The sequence below is a fragment of the Danio aesculapii genome, chromosome 15 (assembly GCF_903798145.1).
Source record: "Danio aesculapii chromosome 15, fDanAes4.1, whole genome shotgun sequence".
Classification (NCBI taxonomy): domain Eukaryota; kingdom Metazoa; phylum Chordata; class Actinopteri; order Cypriniformes; family Danionidae; genus Danio; species Danio aesculapii.
Window position 1 is genome coordinate 5943264 of NC_079449.1, and position 17768 is coordinate 5961031.

General features: G+C 35.5%; 1 protein-coding gene across 1 annotated transcript in view; it reads right to left on the reverse strand.

Moving 5' to 3' along the window:
- slc8a2b (solute carrier family 8 member 2b) overlaps positions 1-17768 on the reverse strand; it is a 129541-nt gene that overhangs the window by 43720 nt on the left and 68053 nt on the right. The window contains exon 2 of the mRNA XM_056474053.1: positions 15687-16105. Coding sequence (XP_056330028.1) covers positions 15687-16043 — 357 coding nt within the window. The 5' untranslated portion in view covers positions 16044-16105. The remainder of the gene's footprint in view (positions 1-15686; positions 16106-17768) is intronic.

Consider the following 17768-nt stretch of genomic DNA (forward strand, 5'->3'; position numbering starts at 1 on the left):
AGGCATGATTGGCACTTGCGAGAGAAATTTGAGGTGTGAAAAAGCGTACACAGTGACCTCTGGTGGATTGGTGAAAACAAAAACTGCAAAAAAAAACGTACCTCCTGGGATGTATTTCACAATCTTCAGGACTCAGTTTTTCAAAAAATTTAATCAGGATCAAATTGGTCCAGATTTGTAAATCCTATGTTTTGCTATTTAGGATTAACTGATCTATTATACTTTATGAGTTTTTAAAGGAACATTGGGTTGGAGCACTGTGATCCAAATACCAAGACCCGTTTACCAGGGCTTTAAATGGACAGTGTTGCCTACTGATTTAACAAAGAACAACAGGTAGGCAAAATACCAGTGGCCACAAACAGCCATTGTTTGTTTTAATGGTAAGAAACAGACACACTGCAATCAACAAACATTTGGCATTTTTAGTTTGTTTGTATACAATACTTTGATATTGTTTGTTGTTGTTGTTGTTGTTTACCATATTTCATTAGATGTAACATGCTTCATATAGACTTCAAATGAGAAGTAATTTATATATCATTAGTAAAGTTTGTGATCATTCACTTAAAAAATCATAACTTTTGTTATTTTATTTGGTTTATTTGGTAAAAAAAAAAATCACAACTGAATCCACCCTTCTGATGGGATCAGGATAATCCTGTTTTTTTTTTTTTTTGGTTTTTGGATCAAATAGATCCTAATCTGAAATCAAAGTTTTGAATAACCCAAAGGGCAGATTTGATCAAATCAAATGTAAAATTGGATTTTATCAGGGGTGTCCTCGGTCCTGGTGGGTAGGTGTCCTGCATAGTTTAGTTCCAACTTCCTTCAACACACCTGCCTGGACGTTTCTAGTATACCTAGAAAGAGCTTGATTAGCTGGTTCAGGTGTGTCTAATTGGAGTTGGAACTAAACTTTGCAAGACACTGGCCCTCCAGGATTGAGTTTGGACATCACTAGATTTTATGGTCTGTTCTTCATACAAAATCCCTCTGTTACCTTTGAAAAACCCATTTCCAAAATTTGATCCAATCCATGATCCAAAATTCCACTTATGAAAAACTGGGCTTTGAAATGCACTGTATACAGGGGCACGTATCCATAATGAGCCTGTATTGAAAAAAATTGTTCCTCCATGTGGGCTAATAGTTCTACTTCAACTGTTCACTTTTAACTCTTAAAGTGATGGTAGCCACTGGCTTGCAGTAGATTCATCAGTTAAACACCTTAATGTTTTAATTAAAAAGTGACCTACTGTATCATTGATAACAATTTATAGACATTTGATTTTATCTAGAAATAATGTTATAACCAGTGTTGTGCTAGTTACTGAAAAATAATAACTAGTTACAGTTAATAGTTACTTTATTCAAAACGTAACTCAATTACTTTATCGATTACTTACACCAAAAAGTAATCAGTAAACTGTTAAAAGTCATTTTTGAGTTACTTTTCCCATGAATGCCCTTATAACGTCACTTCAGTGCTGCATGGAGAATCCACTGTTGGTCAACTTAACAGATTTTTTATTAATTTGCATTCTCACAACTAAAACACAAGACAAACCTGAACAAAATTAATTTTTAAATACTAATTTATTTAAGTCAGACCAGCTGCACAAAAATGAAATATATATAGAAACATATTCAGAATATATTCAGAAACAAAGAAGCCAAAACTGAAGTTGCTTCAGCATCGCAAAAGTTTGTATTTAACCCTTAAACATGTTCCTTCACAGCTTGAGTATAAAAACTAACCACAAACGAAACATGGTATGTAAACAACAAGCTGTGTATATTCAAAGTGCAAAAATGCTATTATTTAACAGCTGTAAAAATATGTAAAATAGTAAAAAAATTAAATGAATTACAGCATTTTTTCTGAGCACGTGTCTTAACTAATCAATTTTGTTATACAGATTACAAATGTGTGCTTATTTATTTAAAAGAACAAACAGTAGTATTAGAAATAGTTATTATTAATGGCCCGTTTACACTGAATGCTATACAGTACGGTACGGTTCGATACGCTTTTATGGCTGTTTCCACTGTCAAAAGGTACCTAAAAGAAAAACCGTACTGTACCACTATTTGGGTACCCTTTGCAAAGGATACCTAGCAGAACTAAAGGGTTCCAAAAGGCAAAACAAGACATGCAGCTGATCACTATTGGTTTACAGAGATACGTCACTCGCAGAAGCAGGAGAATGAAAACAAAAGAGCTGTCATTTTTAAAAACACAGCTGAGACATTACACTGTAATAATATATACATATAATAACAAGCCATAGTCAACCCGAGCTCAAACAAACCTTGCCATTGTCTTTATGAACAGCCACAAAGCCAAGAAGAACAAAATCGTAATTAATTTGCATTCTTACAACTAAAACACAAAACAAAAATAATTTTTAAACACTAATTTATTTAAGTCAGACCAGCAGCACAAAAATGAAAATATCACAAGGTGATAAAGCAGCTAAAAGTGCCCGTCTAAAAGTGCGAGTGGTTTCACTTTCTCCAGAGAGCTCGCGGCGGGTCTATATTTGAAATAACAAACTTCTTGAGCTCATATTAATAACATGGCCATGATCATTGAAGCACTTCTGATATCTGATCTTTTCAGTAAGGGACAAATGTGAGAGTGACGCGTGAAAAAACAAAGGAGAAGCCGGAAAAAACAGCAGCAAATGAGGCTTTCAGCAACATAAAACATGAACAAACTTTCATGTTTAACTATTATCATCATCTTTTGGACTATTATGAACTTGGAGTGACGGAATTACTTTCTAACAGAGGTTACATGTGCTGGTGAAGATTACAGACACAGATGAGAGGTTTACACTGACTGTGAGCTATATGTTGTGTGTTGTTTTGGAACCCAAATAAGGACTGAATGTACTGTATGCTGTGTAGTTTATCTGTAATTGATAACATATCAGAGACTGTAAGGGTCTGTAATTGTTCATATATGTTGCATTTGTTTATAGAAAGGTTATTAATGAACATTTAAACACAAGTATTTTTGTGTATAAAGCATCTGTTTCGTGTGAAGAGCTTCTCATATGATATGTAAGCGACCTATATGGGTTTACTGTGACATTTCCTCGAGTAAAAAATACGTCGTCTGACACTTTCTGTCATACACCACGCTCATTAAATGGGTACCCTTTTGGCAGTGGAAACGCAAGCCTGATAGAGGTTACTCGTACTGACTCGTACTGTACCGTATCTCTCAATGGAAACGGGCCATAATAGTAACGTTAATAGTCTCTCGGTCAACCTGGCGTGCGTTTGGTCTCTCTCACAAGCACACTTGGCCTCTCTTGCGAGCACCTGTCTCATGCGCACTCGACCTCTCTCATGTGCACACTTCTACACGTATTCAGTCTCTTCGGTCGATGCGTCTTTATGGTGATTGATGTATTTATGGTGATTGGTTGACATTCACCAATCCCACAATGCGCCGCCGCTGTAAACAGGAAGATTTGGGCTAGACTGCAGCCAAAATTAATTCATTTACAAAGTAACAGACAAACGCATCATATTGTATCGATGACAGAGTTAATATATTTCAAGAGTTCTTGAGTTAGCTGATGATTGTTTATAAAGCGTGTTTGGCATGCTGTCCCGAGAGAGAGCCCTTATCTCATGAGATCGTCAAGCCCGGGGGCCCCGTTGCTGGGCGAGAGGGGAGTCTGAGTTCAGGTAGGTCTCGAGAACTCACCCGCTTGATAATGGTAGATGTAGACTGCTATAGAGTGTGAATACTGGATTCAACGCTTGTCTATGACGTCAATTTAGTTTTGTCAATTTACTTGTGTTACATGTTTTTGGTGTGTGGGAGGAAACCGGAGAGACCGGGGAAAACCCAGGCAAACACAGGGAGAACATGCCAACTCCACACAGAAATGCCGACTTGGCCAGGTAAGATCTGAGCCAGTGACATTCTTGCTGTGAGGCAATGATGCTAACCACTAGGCCTCCGTGCCCTGTCCTGACAAGTAAATGGGAGGAGTTGGGGTGGAAGGGGGGATCCTTCAAGATGAAGATGGCTAAGGTATGATAGTCTGGGTATTTATAGTGATTTAGGAATCGTCTGATTAAATAAGCTAATGAGGACCAGCTGCTATTAATCATAAGAGCATGCTCCTCTCGAAATTAGTTTATAAATAAACTTCACTTAAAAAGTAATGTGTTACAGTATTAGTTACTGTCTAAAGTAATGCTGTTACAGTAACACATTACAAGCAACAATGGTTATAACATAATAACATAAACACAAGCATAATGTTTTCCATCCGAACCAAATAAACGAAACTTGCCTTCGTCAAGAAAGTGAACTTTTGTCTTCTTCTTTATCTTCAACTTGCTCCTCAAAGCACAGTCTGGTCTTTTGAATATTTCTGCTGATGAAGGTTTGGTCACTGCAGAGGCCGTCAGTCCAAATTTTCTTAAGCAAAGAGACACTGTCTGTGGAGACGCAGGTCTATACCTTTACAGATCAATTCCCGCTGCAGAGTTGAGCAAATTGACCATTGAGATTCTCCACATTATCCTGACCTACACAATTACCAGTCTTTTTTTTTGGAGAGACTTGAATGAGTTTGTGCCACTGTAAAGATGCAATTTTCCAGAAATCACAGCTTTGGAATGACCATCTTCTCTTTCTATGGCTGAATGCGTCGCTTTGGTCTTCATATGAATTGCTTCAGGCACTTTAAAACACCTCACGATATTGTAAGGTCAATGAAAACTGGAAGGTTTATGTGTAAGTTAAATAGGGTTTGTCAGATAATACAAATATAAGACTACTAGATGCAGACTAACATCAACTGGGAGCATCTGAAAGAAGTGTAGAATGAATCAGAATGAATGAATCGACTTCTCTATATACACATATGAAGCAAGCAAACATGTTTTGTGTTTGAAAAGTTGAATGGATGTCTAATAGATATATAAGCATAGATGTCTTGGCAAAAACAAGGCTAAATTTGGTCTGTCAATGAAAATATAATAGACGTCTAACAATATTACAAGCCTACAGTAGATTAGTCATTAGATACACAAGAATGATTGTTAAGTCTAATCTGTAAGTTTAATAAATAGTGTAGGTTTGTATTATTGTTAGTGTCTACCAACGATAGCCCAAATCATTGTTAGCCAAGATGTCTATGGTTAGACCAGGGGTTTTCAGACTTTTAGGACACCTTTCCCTTTTAATTACCGATCATTTGATGCACTTTGATCCACTCTCTGTATTACGCAGCCTGACTGTCTGTAAGGGGTTTCAACCACAGTTTCAATCAGGTCTGGTGCTAAAACTAAATTGATACTTTCACCTGGCGCCGCATCACATACCTCCGCTGACTGCGCATGTACCTTCCGAAATAGAGAAGGGTTTTATACTTGCCGCGGTCGCCGTTTTTGACAATGGTGTTCGGTCAATAAATATTGAAACCGATTTTATCGCCCAGCCCTAGTTTTAACTGACTCAAATTATGATTGCTGACTATATATTTTTGATATGCTGAGTCCTAACATAGGAGCATTGTTATGATGTCATTGTGAATGAAGTCCTTACATTGTAACATAAAAGATCCATTTTTTTTACCAGTTCATTGAAACGAACTGTCTAAAAGATTTTGTATTTTCTATTGGATTTGAGTCAGGTGATTGGCTGGGCCATTCTACAGCTTGATTTTCTTTCTCTGAAAGTATTTGACAGTTTCCTTGGCCGTCTTTTGGCTCATTGTCTTGCTGAAATGTCCACCCTGGTTTCATCTTCATCATCCTGCTAATGTAGATGTTGGACTGAAGCAGACAAAATTAATTTACAACAACGAAGGTTGCTGAATAAGTACTGAGAGATTTCAGCTGCTGTCTGGGCTTTCACTGCCTTTCTCCACTTCCCTTTCTTCATGTGTTCAATAATTTTTCCCTGTGTCATTTCATTTTATTGCACATAACTTCCTTTTTAAATGTATTAGTTTTGTTTTCTTTGCATATATGGATTTCATTGGTTATCAACAACCAGAAAAAAGAAAGAAAGAAGGAAAGAAAGAAAGAAAGAAAGAAAGAAAGAAAGAAAGAAAGAAAGAAAGAAAGAAAGAAAGAAAGAAAGAAGAGTAAGTTAAAGAAAGTAAGTTAACAGCACCTTTAGAAATATGTTTTCTGAGAAAAATGGTGACGTGTTCAATTTCCCCCCACTGTATATAACATGATCTAAAGCGGTGTGTGTTGGATGAATTAGAAATCACACAGATCACTGAAATCACACAAATCACTGACTGTCTGTAAGGGGTTTCAACCACGGTTTCAATCAGGTCTGGTGCTAAAGCTGGATTTATACTTTCACCTGGCGCCGCATCACATACCTCCGCTGACTGCACATGTACCTTCTGAAATAGAGAAGGGTTTTATACTTGACGCGAGAGCCGTTTTTTGATCAATATTGACAATGGTGTTCGGTCAATAAATATTGAAACCGATTTTATCGCCCAGCCCTAGTTTTAACTGACTGAAATTATGTTTGCTGACTATATAGTTTTGATATGTTGAGTCCAAACATGGGGGGATTGTTATGATGTCATTGTGGATGATGTTCTTACAATGTAAAGTAAAAGATCCAATTTTTTTAATGCGTTCATTAAAACGAACTGTCTGAAATATTTTGTATTTTCTATTGAATTTGAGTCAGGTGATTGGCTGGGCCATTCCACAGCTTGATTTTCTTTCTCTGAAAGCATTTGAGAGTTTCCTTGGCCGTCTTTTGGATCATTGTCTTGCTGAAATGTCCACCCTGGTTTCATCTTCATCATCCTGCTAATGTAGATGTTGGACTGAAGCAGATAATATTCATTTACAACAACGAAGGTTGCTGAATAAGTACTGAGAGGCTTCAGGTGCTGTCCGGGCTTTCACTGCCTTTCTCCACTTCCCTTTCTTCATGTGTTCAATAATTTTTCCCTGTGTCATTTCATTTCATTGCAGATAACTTCCTTTTTAAATGTATTAGTTTTGTTTTCTTTGCATATATGGATTTCATTGGTTATCAACAACCAGAAAAAAGAAGGAAAGAAAGAAAGAAAGAAAGAAAGAAAAGTAAGTTAAAGAAAGAAAGTTAACAGCACCCTTAGAAATATGTTTTCTGAGAAAAATGGTGACGTGTTCAATTTCCCCCCACTGTATATAACATGATCTAAAGCGGTGTGTGTTGGATGAATTAGAAATCACACAGATCACTGAAATCACACAAATCACTGACTGCATGTAAGGGGTTTCAACCACGGTTTCAATCAGGTCTGGTGCTAAACTGGATTTATACTTTCACCTGGCGCCGCATCACATACCTCCGCTGACTGCACATGTACCTTCTGAAATAGAGAAGGGTTTTATACTTGCCGCATTAGCCGTTTTTTGATCAATATTGACAATGGTGTTCGGTCAATAAATATTGAAACCGATTTTATCGCCCAGCCCTAGTTTTAACTGACTGAAATTATGTTTGCTGACTATATAGTTTTGATATGTTGAGTCCAAACATGAGGGGATTGTTATGATGTCGTTGTGGATGATGTTCTTACAATGTAAAGTAAAAGATCCAATTTTTTTAATGCGTTCATTAAAACGAACTGTCTGAAATATTTTGTATTTTCTATTGAATTTGAGTCAGGTGATTGGCTGGGCCATTCTACAGCTTGATTTTCTTTCTCTGAAAGCATTTGAGAGTTTCCTTGGCCGTCTTTTGGATCATTGTCTTGCTGAAATGTCCACCCTGGTTTCATCTTCATCATCCTGCTAATGTAGATGTTGGACTGAAGCAGATAATATTCATTTACAACAACGAAGGTTGCTGAATAAGTACTGAGAGGCTTCAGGTGCTGTCTGGGCTTTCACTGCTTTTCTCCACTTCCCTTTCTTCATGTGTTCAGTAATTTTTCCCTGTGTCATTTCATTTCATTGCACATAACTTCCTTTTTAAATGTATTAGTTTTGTTTTCTTTGCATATATGGATTTCATTGGTTATTAACAACCAGAAGAAAGAAAGAAAGAAAGAAAGAAAGAAAGAAGGAAAGAAAGAAAGAAAGAAAGAAAGAAAGAAAGAAAGAAAGAAAGAAAGAAAGAAAGAAAGAAAGAAAGAAAGAAAGAAAGAAAGAAAGAAAGAAAGAAAAGTTAAAGAAAGAAAGTTAACAGCACCTTTAGAAATATGTTTTCTGAGAAAAATGGGGATGTGTTCAATTTCCCCCCACTGTATATAACATGATCTTAAGCGGTGTGTGTTGGATGAATTAGAAATCACACAGGCGGCTAATGCTTCTCTATAAACTCACAACTATTTTCTCTCCTTTATGACTCAAGAGTTGCACAGTTGCATCATTAGCACCAGTGTAAACCAATTCAGGCTCTCTTTCTCTCTCTCACACACACACACATCTGGCACAGGTTTGACAGCAAAACACTTGAGATTGTCAAAGTGAGCTCATCACAACACAATCAAGTCTGGAAATATTATCTCTGTGCATTAGGCTCTTCACAACACGTCTCCGCGTCCTCGTCTCCTGACTATTTTTGGTGGTCTCTGGTGACGTTTTCACGCTCGTTTCCTTTGACCCAGCAGACACGTTCTCATGTTTTGACAGGGGTGTTTGAGGCTAGTTTCTAGGGGACACTTTGATTAATGAGGTGGACTCAAAGCTGTTGGCTTTGATTTTGCAAAGGACGAAAGGCTGGATTACTCACCGTGAAGAGAAAGAGAGAGAGAGAGCGACTCTGAATCCCAAATAATATACTATACCAGCCCATCAAGAACATGATTTTTTAAACTTATATTTTACTTTATGTTTTGTGTACAACTGTTGATGCGTTTTTATTAAATAAGTTAATTAAATAAACGTATTTAATTAATAAAGGGCAGCACGGTGGCTCAGTGGTTAGCACTGTTGCCTCACAGCAAGAAGATCACTGGTTTGAGTCCTAGCTGGTAATGAATGAATGAATATTAATTATTATTTTTTATATTTGTTCATTCCATGTTAAAAGTGTCCAGAAGCGTCATCTTCTCTAAGCTCTGAGGCATTTGGGATGGACCATGACAAAGTGGAAACTTTGGTTTCTTCCATATTTTTGTATATCCTATTATTACTATACTATTATTAATGCATTAACATGAACTATTAATAAACGATGCTTTTATATCAATTATTCATTATAGATCAACATTTACTAATACATTATTAAAATCCAAATTTATGATTATTAAAATTAATGCACTATGAGTTAACAAGAACTAACAATGAACAACTTTATTTCCATAAACCAGAGAGGAATAAATACTGTAAAAACATTACTGTACATTGTTTGTTCATTTTAGTAAATACTTAACTACTACTACTACTAACAACAACATCAACAGCTATTATTATTATTATTATTATTATTATTATTATTAATATTACTATTCATTCATTTTCTTTTCAGCTTAGTCCCATTATTAATTAGGGCTCACCACAGCGGAATGAACCGTCAACTTTTCCAGCTTATGTTTAGCACAGCAGATGCCCTTCCAGCCACAAACAAACACTGGGAAACACTCATACACTCTTGCATCCACCATGGGCGTCGCTAGGCCTATTTTAGGGGGGCTGTAGCTCCATTTCTACTCAGCCCCCCTAAAGCTTTTTCGATTAGCTCACAAACTGTAGACCAAATTATCGTCTCAGTCCCCAAGACTGGATACACTTGTATCACTTGTACCCCAACGTCAGATAGGAGCAATCGGGTTTCCTATCTACTGTTTTTGTCAGTGCTCACCTCATGATCACAGCTATTTCCTCCAGCGAAAATGTAACGCTTAACGAACATTTTACTATTTTTATTTCAAAATGAACAACCAATATAAAACACATTACAGTGCATGTGGCATTATCTATACCACAGTGACAGAACCACTTAGTGAATGTACTCATTTTAACTGTCAGACAGAGATAGACACATCATGTGCTGTCTTGTATTAAAAATATTTCCTATTTTAATATTATGATTCAGTTCGTGAAATATATGAATTAGCCTGTAGGTTACAAATATATCTATTTTTATATGTATGCCATTTCATTAGAAAAGTGGCAGTTTTATTTAATAAACACATGGAATGTATACAAAAATTGTACTTTAACATATAAAATGGCTTCTACTACAGTAAACAGGTTTGTTCATTCAGAACTCAAATGACTATGCGCATCTATACAATCCAGTGGAATACAGCTAGTTTAGCATACAACCCAACCATATTAATCAAACATTTTAAGTGTATTATTATTATTAAATTATTACTTATAAATACATTAGGGTTTTATTTATAGTTATTTATTTATTTATTTATTTATTTCGTTTTTTTCCTCATATGGAGCTGAGCCCCCCTAAAATGAAAATCCTAAAATTACCCCTGGCCTCCACACTCATACACTATGGCCAATTTAGTTTATTGAATTCACCTATAGCGCATGTGTTTGGACTGTGGGGGAAACCGGAGCACCCGGAGGAAACCCACACCAACAATAGGGAGAACATGCAAACTCCACACAGAAATGCCAACTGGCCAAGCTGAGGCTCGAACTAGCGACCTTCTAGCTGTAATTATTATTATTATTATTATTATTATTATTATTATTATTATTATTATTATTATTATTATTATTATTATCATTATTATTATTATTATTAATTCATTCATTCATTCATTCATCTGTTTAGTTTTAAAAATATATTTTAACATTTTACAATTTTAATATGCAACATTTTAATTTTAATTAATTAATTTTTTTAATCTTTTGGGATATTTTATTAGCTTTTTATGAGTATTATTGGTGTGGTTATTATTATTATTATTATTATTTTTATTATTATTACTATTATTACTACTATTATTATTCATTCATTCATTCATTCATCTGTTTAGTTTTAAAAATATATTTTAACATTTTACAATTTTAATATGCAACATTTTAATTTTAAGTAATTAATTTTTTTAATCTTTTGGGATATTTTATTAGCTTTTTATTAGTATTATTGGTGTGGTTATTATTATTAATATTATGATTATTATTATTATTATTTTGTTTAGTTTAAAAAAAAACTAATTTATTCTAAAAATATATTATTATTTACAATATTGGTCAAAAGTTTGGGGTCAGTTTTTTTGTTATCTATTGTATTAACAATAAACAATTTAAATAAAATTATTCTGTTCATCAGGGAGGCATTTATTAAATGTAAAGAAAAAGTAAAATTGTTAAATATTTATTCATTAAATATTTATTTATAACTTATTGTATATAGTTTCAAATGAAATTATTACTACATGCATCATTGTTTTATTGCTATTACCATTAATAATAATAATAATAATAATAATAATAATAATAATAATAATAATAACAATAATAATAATAATAATAAAAAAAAATAATAATAATAATAATAATAATATTAGAGTGATTTCTGAAGGATCATGTGACTCTGAAGACTGGAGTGATGTAGCTGAAAATTCCTCTTTAATATCACTAGAATAAATGATTAAATTAAATTATAATCTACTTTTGAACAGTTATTTTATGGTGTAATAACATTTCACAATTGTACTGTATTGTATTTGTACTGTAGTTTTGATTAAATAGCTTGTGTGAGCAGGAGAAGCTTATTTTAAAACATTTAAAAATCATACTGACCCCAAACTTTTGACCAGTTGTATATTATATTACATTTTTAAAATATTTTGGGGGGGGGGATTTTTTAACTTAGTTTTTTTATTTCTAAATATCTTAGTTTCACATAGTCAAGCACTGTCAATCCCTTGCCGCAATAATCAAAACTCAATCACTTGCGATACTCGTTTATTCTCTCCATCTAGCAGGATAATAATGTTTGTGAGTGCCACATTTCTCATTTAGCTTTATTGTACTGCGGTTGTGTTTCTACAGGTATTTTAGACTTATGATTCTTGCTGTGTGGAAATCAATGCATGTGGCTACAATTCAACTCCAGCAGCTGTGCAAAATAAAGCTGGAGTGCTTCTTTCATTTCTTTTCTGGCTCCAAAATCTAAAATTTACTAACAGAGATAAAAGAACCAGAGGAAATTTAGGTTGGTTTATGAAAGCTGCTTGGCTGGTTCTCCTCAGTGGATATGTTTATGGCAGTGGAGGTGATAAGAGTAGGCAATTTACCCTTGACAAGTGTTGACGAGTCAGGCTTTTAGTAGAAAAAAACATCAAGCACACTGCAAGCATTTGCATCCAATTAAACGTTTAGAGGCTGCTGAATCAGTCACGATTGTTTTTTTATTTTTTATTTTAATAAGTGCAATTACTAGCTCAGGTGAAGGCTCTACTTTTAAAGGAACAGTTTACCTTTAAATGACCAATCTGTCAGTTTACACATACTCAGGTCAGACTAAACCAGTGTGCAGCTTCCACTTTTACACTAAAGCAAAACTTTTTGACATGCAAAACAGTCCATAAGGTGCTGCCAAGCTCAAAAAATACAAAAATAAAGCTAATGTCACATGCTATATAATCTATGCTATATAGTCTATGCTATATATTCATATAGCATATATTCTATAGCAGATATTACTTCTGTAAATCTCTAATTGCACATCATAAATTGAAATATTAGCATTAGAGATACTGAAATGTCATCATGTTGTGGAGATGGTTTGTGGTTCCAGAGAAAACAAAACTACCACAGTGCAACATTTTGCTCATACTAGGATCTAGACTAGACTAGGTTCTGATTGATCTGCTTAATTCTTCTGCATTGTCAGGTTTAGTACAATAAAACCCATGGCATTATTTTTGTGTTTGCTGTTGTTTGCAATCATCTGAAAGCTAAAGATGGCAATTAAAGGCTGTTGAATTTATTTATTGAGGTGTTTGGTCAATTTCAATAGTCAGACTGCCGATCCGAGTATTCTATGCTTTTAAGTAGGAGAGGCTTATAGAAGCCAAATCTCAAATAGAATGACAATATAAAAAAATAGTGTTACTTGAACAATTACCATCAGACCACATAAAAAAAATCTGTATATTAATTTTAGTAGCTAAAGAATTCTGGTAGTTCCAGTGTTAAACTTGCTCATGGCCAGCAAGAACCAGATTAAACCAGCTATTGACCAGCAGGAACCAGCTTAAACCAGTTCATGAACAGCGAGAACCAGCTTAAACCAGTTCATAACCACCAACAAATCAACAAGAACCAACTTAACTCAACTTAACATTAAGCTTTAAGTAGTTTATGACCAGCAATGAACCAGCTTAAACCAGCTCATGACCAGCAATGAACCAGCTTAAACCAGCTCATGACCAGCAATGAACTAGCTTAAACCAGCTCATGACCAGCAAAGAACCAGCTTAAACCAGCTCATGACCAGCAATGAACCAGCTTAAACCAGCTCATGACCAGCAATGAACTAGCTTAAACCAGCTCATGACCAGCAAAGAACCAGCTTAAACCAGCTCATGACCAGCAAAGAACCAGCTTAAACCAGCTCATGACCAGCAAAGAACCAGCTTAAACCAGCTCATGACCAGCAAAGAACCAGCTTAAACCAGCTCATGACCAGCAAAGAAACAGCTTAAACCAGCTCATGACCAGCAATGAACCAACTTAAACCAGCTCATGACCAGCAAAGAACCAGCTTAAACCAGCTCATGACCAGCAAAGAACCAGCTTAAACCAGCTCATGACCAGCAATGAACCAGCTTAAACTAGCTCATGACCAGCAAAGAACCAGCTTAAACCAGCTCATGACCAGCAAAGAACCAGCTTAAACCAGCTCATGACCAGCAAAGAACCAGCTTAAACCAGCTCATGACCAGCAAAGAAACAGCTTAAACCAGCTCATGACCAGCAATGAACCAGCTTAAACCAGCTCATGACCAGCAAAGAACCAGCTTAAACCAGCTCATGACCAGCAAAGAACCAGCTTAAACCAGCTCATGACCAGCAAAGAACCAGCTTAAACCAGCTCATGACCAGGGGTTCGTTCTTCGTAGCTCCCTTAAATGATCTAAGATGATTTGGCAGATCCTGGATCTTTTAATCTTGATAACTGATCTCTGGCTAATTTGTTTCTTCAAACAAGTTCGTGAATCAGATCAAAATGTCTGGATAAGCTGATCTGAGATCACTGCGCGTGTTATGAAGGACAGATCTATCGATCCTCGAAATCATGATCAGCAATGCAATGATTGGCTGACGGCACAGCAGCGTAATGACATCATCTGATTAATATTTAATTATCCATGTGAGCTAAATGACATAAAATTCTATGTAAACTGTTTGTTAAATGTGATACGCAATAACTTTTCAACTTTGTTGTGGACTGCATGCTTTACACTTTCATGTGTCGAGAGTATTTAGCAATTTATTTAGTTTTAAAGATTTTCTTTATTATAGTAGGCATAGTAGTATTATAATAGCCGGTGTTTTAATCGGTGTAAAGAATAACTGGATGTTTACAAAAGCATTTCGATATCGGTAAAGGTGTCTGCAACTTTTGTGAGGCATCAAATCACCGTCATATTAACTGTCAAAACATATTTATGACTGCATAAATGTATTATTGCTTTTTAAAAAGTCACATGTTGTGCATGTCTATAATCATACACAAATTGTACTAAAGCAATCTAAAAAGTTGATTTCAATAAGTTTTCTCTTTGCACCACCAGGTTGCAGTCTTTGTACTTTCATTTCGGAGTGCAGATTGCACAAGTTTTATTAATATATATATATATATATATATATATATATATATATATATATATATATATATATATATATATATATATATATATATATATATATATACATATATATACATATACATATATATATATATATATATACATATATATATATATATATATATATATACATATATATATATATATATATATATATATATATATATATATATATATATATATATATATATATATATATATATATATATAAAGTTAGAAAATATTTACAATTTTCCCAAGTGTATATAACTCCTACTGTAAGAAAATATCAGAATTCGATACATACTTTCAGTATTATCTTTTGCTTGAACTGACCCGATCTAATCCTGTTTATATGAAATGAGCCTGCTCCCGAACAGGTTTGAGCTACCAGAACTGTTGCTATGACAACAAGTCTCGGATCAGTTTTGGAGAACGAAACGATCCTGGATTGTGTCAAATCGCCAATAACCAAATCCAGCTAGAACCAGCTTAAACCAACTCATGACCAGCAAGAACCAGCTTAAATTATTTTGACCAGTAAGAACCAGCTTAAATCAGTTCAAGACTTGCAAAGAACCAGTGAGAACCAGCTTAAACTAGCTCATGACTAACAAAGAACCAGCCTAAATTAGCTCATGATCGGCATGAACCAGCTTAAAAAGATTTATGACTAGCAAGAACCAGCTTATGACCAGCTAGAACCAGCTTAAACTAGACAATGACCATCAGCAATAACCATCTTAAATCAGCTCATGACCAGCAAGAACCACATTAAACCAGTTTAAACCCGCGTATGACCAGTAAGAACTAGCTCAAACGAGCAGGTATGTGTCAAAATTGACCAAACCAGCATACAGTATGCGTTTCTAATCAAGGAACTATTCATAAATTTCCCCTCACCTGTGACGTGATGACCTCAATAGACGCCATGAATCTGTCAGCGATGATGGACACTCCCAGAAACATGTACATGAGTGATACGAAGTAGATGATGGCACGGACAATCTGCTCCGTCAGACCGGGATTGACGGGTTTCCACACCGGCAGGATGATCCCAGGTTTACACTCCACTGGGTCACTGCAGGGCTTGTTGAGCGCAGCGCCATCATCCGTCAGGTTACTGTAGAGCTCAGTGGAATCTTCCGGAATGATGGAGGGCTGGATAGACGGCTCTTCCCTCTGGGATTCAGGAGAGCAGGACCAGGGCAGAGACAGGAGCAGGAAGAAACTCAGAAAGACAGAGGAAAAGCGGGCCATGATCTTACTCCTCCACGAGTTTCAGAGTTTAGAGGAGAAGATATGAAGAAGTAGAAATGGACCTGAGGAGAAAACACAAGACAAGAAATGTCAAAACAAAACAAATAAACATCAAAACTACTCGTGTATCGCTGAATAATAATAAAAAAGAGTGAATCATTGTTGAACTTTTTGATGGTCTTAAGGGGATAATTAATTTAATTATTACCATTTATTTACTCTTCCTATACATGTTAAAAACTACTTTAGTTTTTTATCCTGTTGAATACAACAGTTCTAGAAGACTGAAGGGCTTTGTTATGTAAAAAAATGTCCTGGATATACTTGATCCCGCTTATTACAAGGCTACTTGCAACAAAGCATCAAAAATTAGACACAAGACATTGTTCTGAGCTGTATTAGTTTATTAATGACAGAAATGAAAGCAGCTGACTGAGTATACATTAACCTGCACAGTATTCAGCCACAAGATGGCGCCAATCAGTCAAAAATGCAAAGCTGACAGAAACGAAAACAGCTGATGGAGTATACACTAACCTGCCCATTATTCAGTCACAAGATGGCGCCAATCAGTCGAAAATGCAAAGCTGACAGAAACAAAAACAGCTGATGGAGTATACACTAACCTGCGCATTATTCAGTCACAAGATGGCGCCAAACAGTCAAAAACACAAGGCTGACAAACGAAAACAGCTGATGGAGTATACACTAACCTGCCCATTATTCAGTCACAAGATGGCGCCAATCAGTCATAAATGCAAAACTGACGAATGAAAACAGCTGATGGAGTATACACTAACCTGCGCATTATTCATTCACAAGACGATTTCAAACAGTCACAAATCTGACAGAAACGAAAACAGCTGAATAAAGCATGGACTAACCTACATTATATAACAATGATTTAAAGGGCACCTATGATGAAAATCATCTTTTGTAAGTTGCTTGGACAGAACTGTGTGCAGGTCTATTGTGTCCACAGTCATATTAGGGTGATAGAAACACAAAAAGTCTCTATTTTTTAATTTCCTGACATTAAAATAGGATCCAAATCCCTCCCACTTGGAGGCTGACCACTGACGTAGGATTACGGTTTCCCTGCCCACTGAACTGATTGACAGCCGCGTACTAACATGTCACCGTAGTAACACGTATAATCATATTAACAAGACAGGACGTTTGCAAAGCAACCGGGATTAAAAGATCTGCTCGGCTCTCTGTGATCATCAGTCATCATCAAATGTGATCAAGAATAAGTAGTACAAGTTTAAAATGTTTTAAAACAGTGCATGTTTGTAATGAATTACAGAGATTTACTTCAGCTTTACTTTATCACCACAGCCACGTGTCAGAACAATTATAAAATAAGACGCTTCAATCCTGGTTCACGGACGTTAAACCAGGTTCATTTTGTACATTAACATAACGGATATCCATACAGCAGTGGAGATTACTGTGTATCCTGTCACATTTGCCATGCAAAAACAGTGCAAAGTTAAACACTAGCACTGTATGTGTCTGTGTGTGTGTGCACTGTGTGTGTGTCTGTCTGTGTGTGCGCAAACTCATGTGACTCATCGAAAAGCTTGAATTAATTCCATAACAAATACATTGGTGAAGTTCTTACTGTAGTATTTCTCACAAACATTATGTGAGATTTGCTTCCTTCATGTCTGTCACTGTGCTGTTTATCTGACGCAGGCGAGGCGGAGATTGAGGCGCACT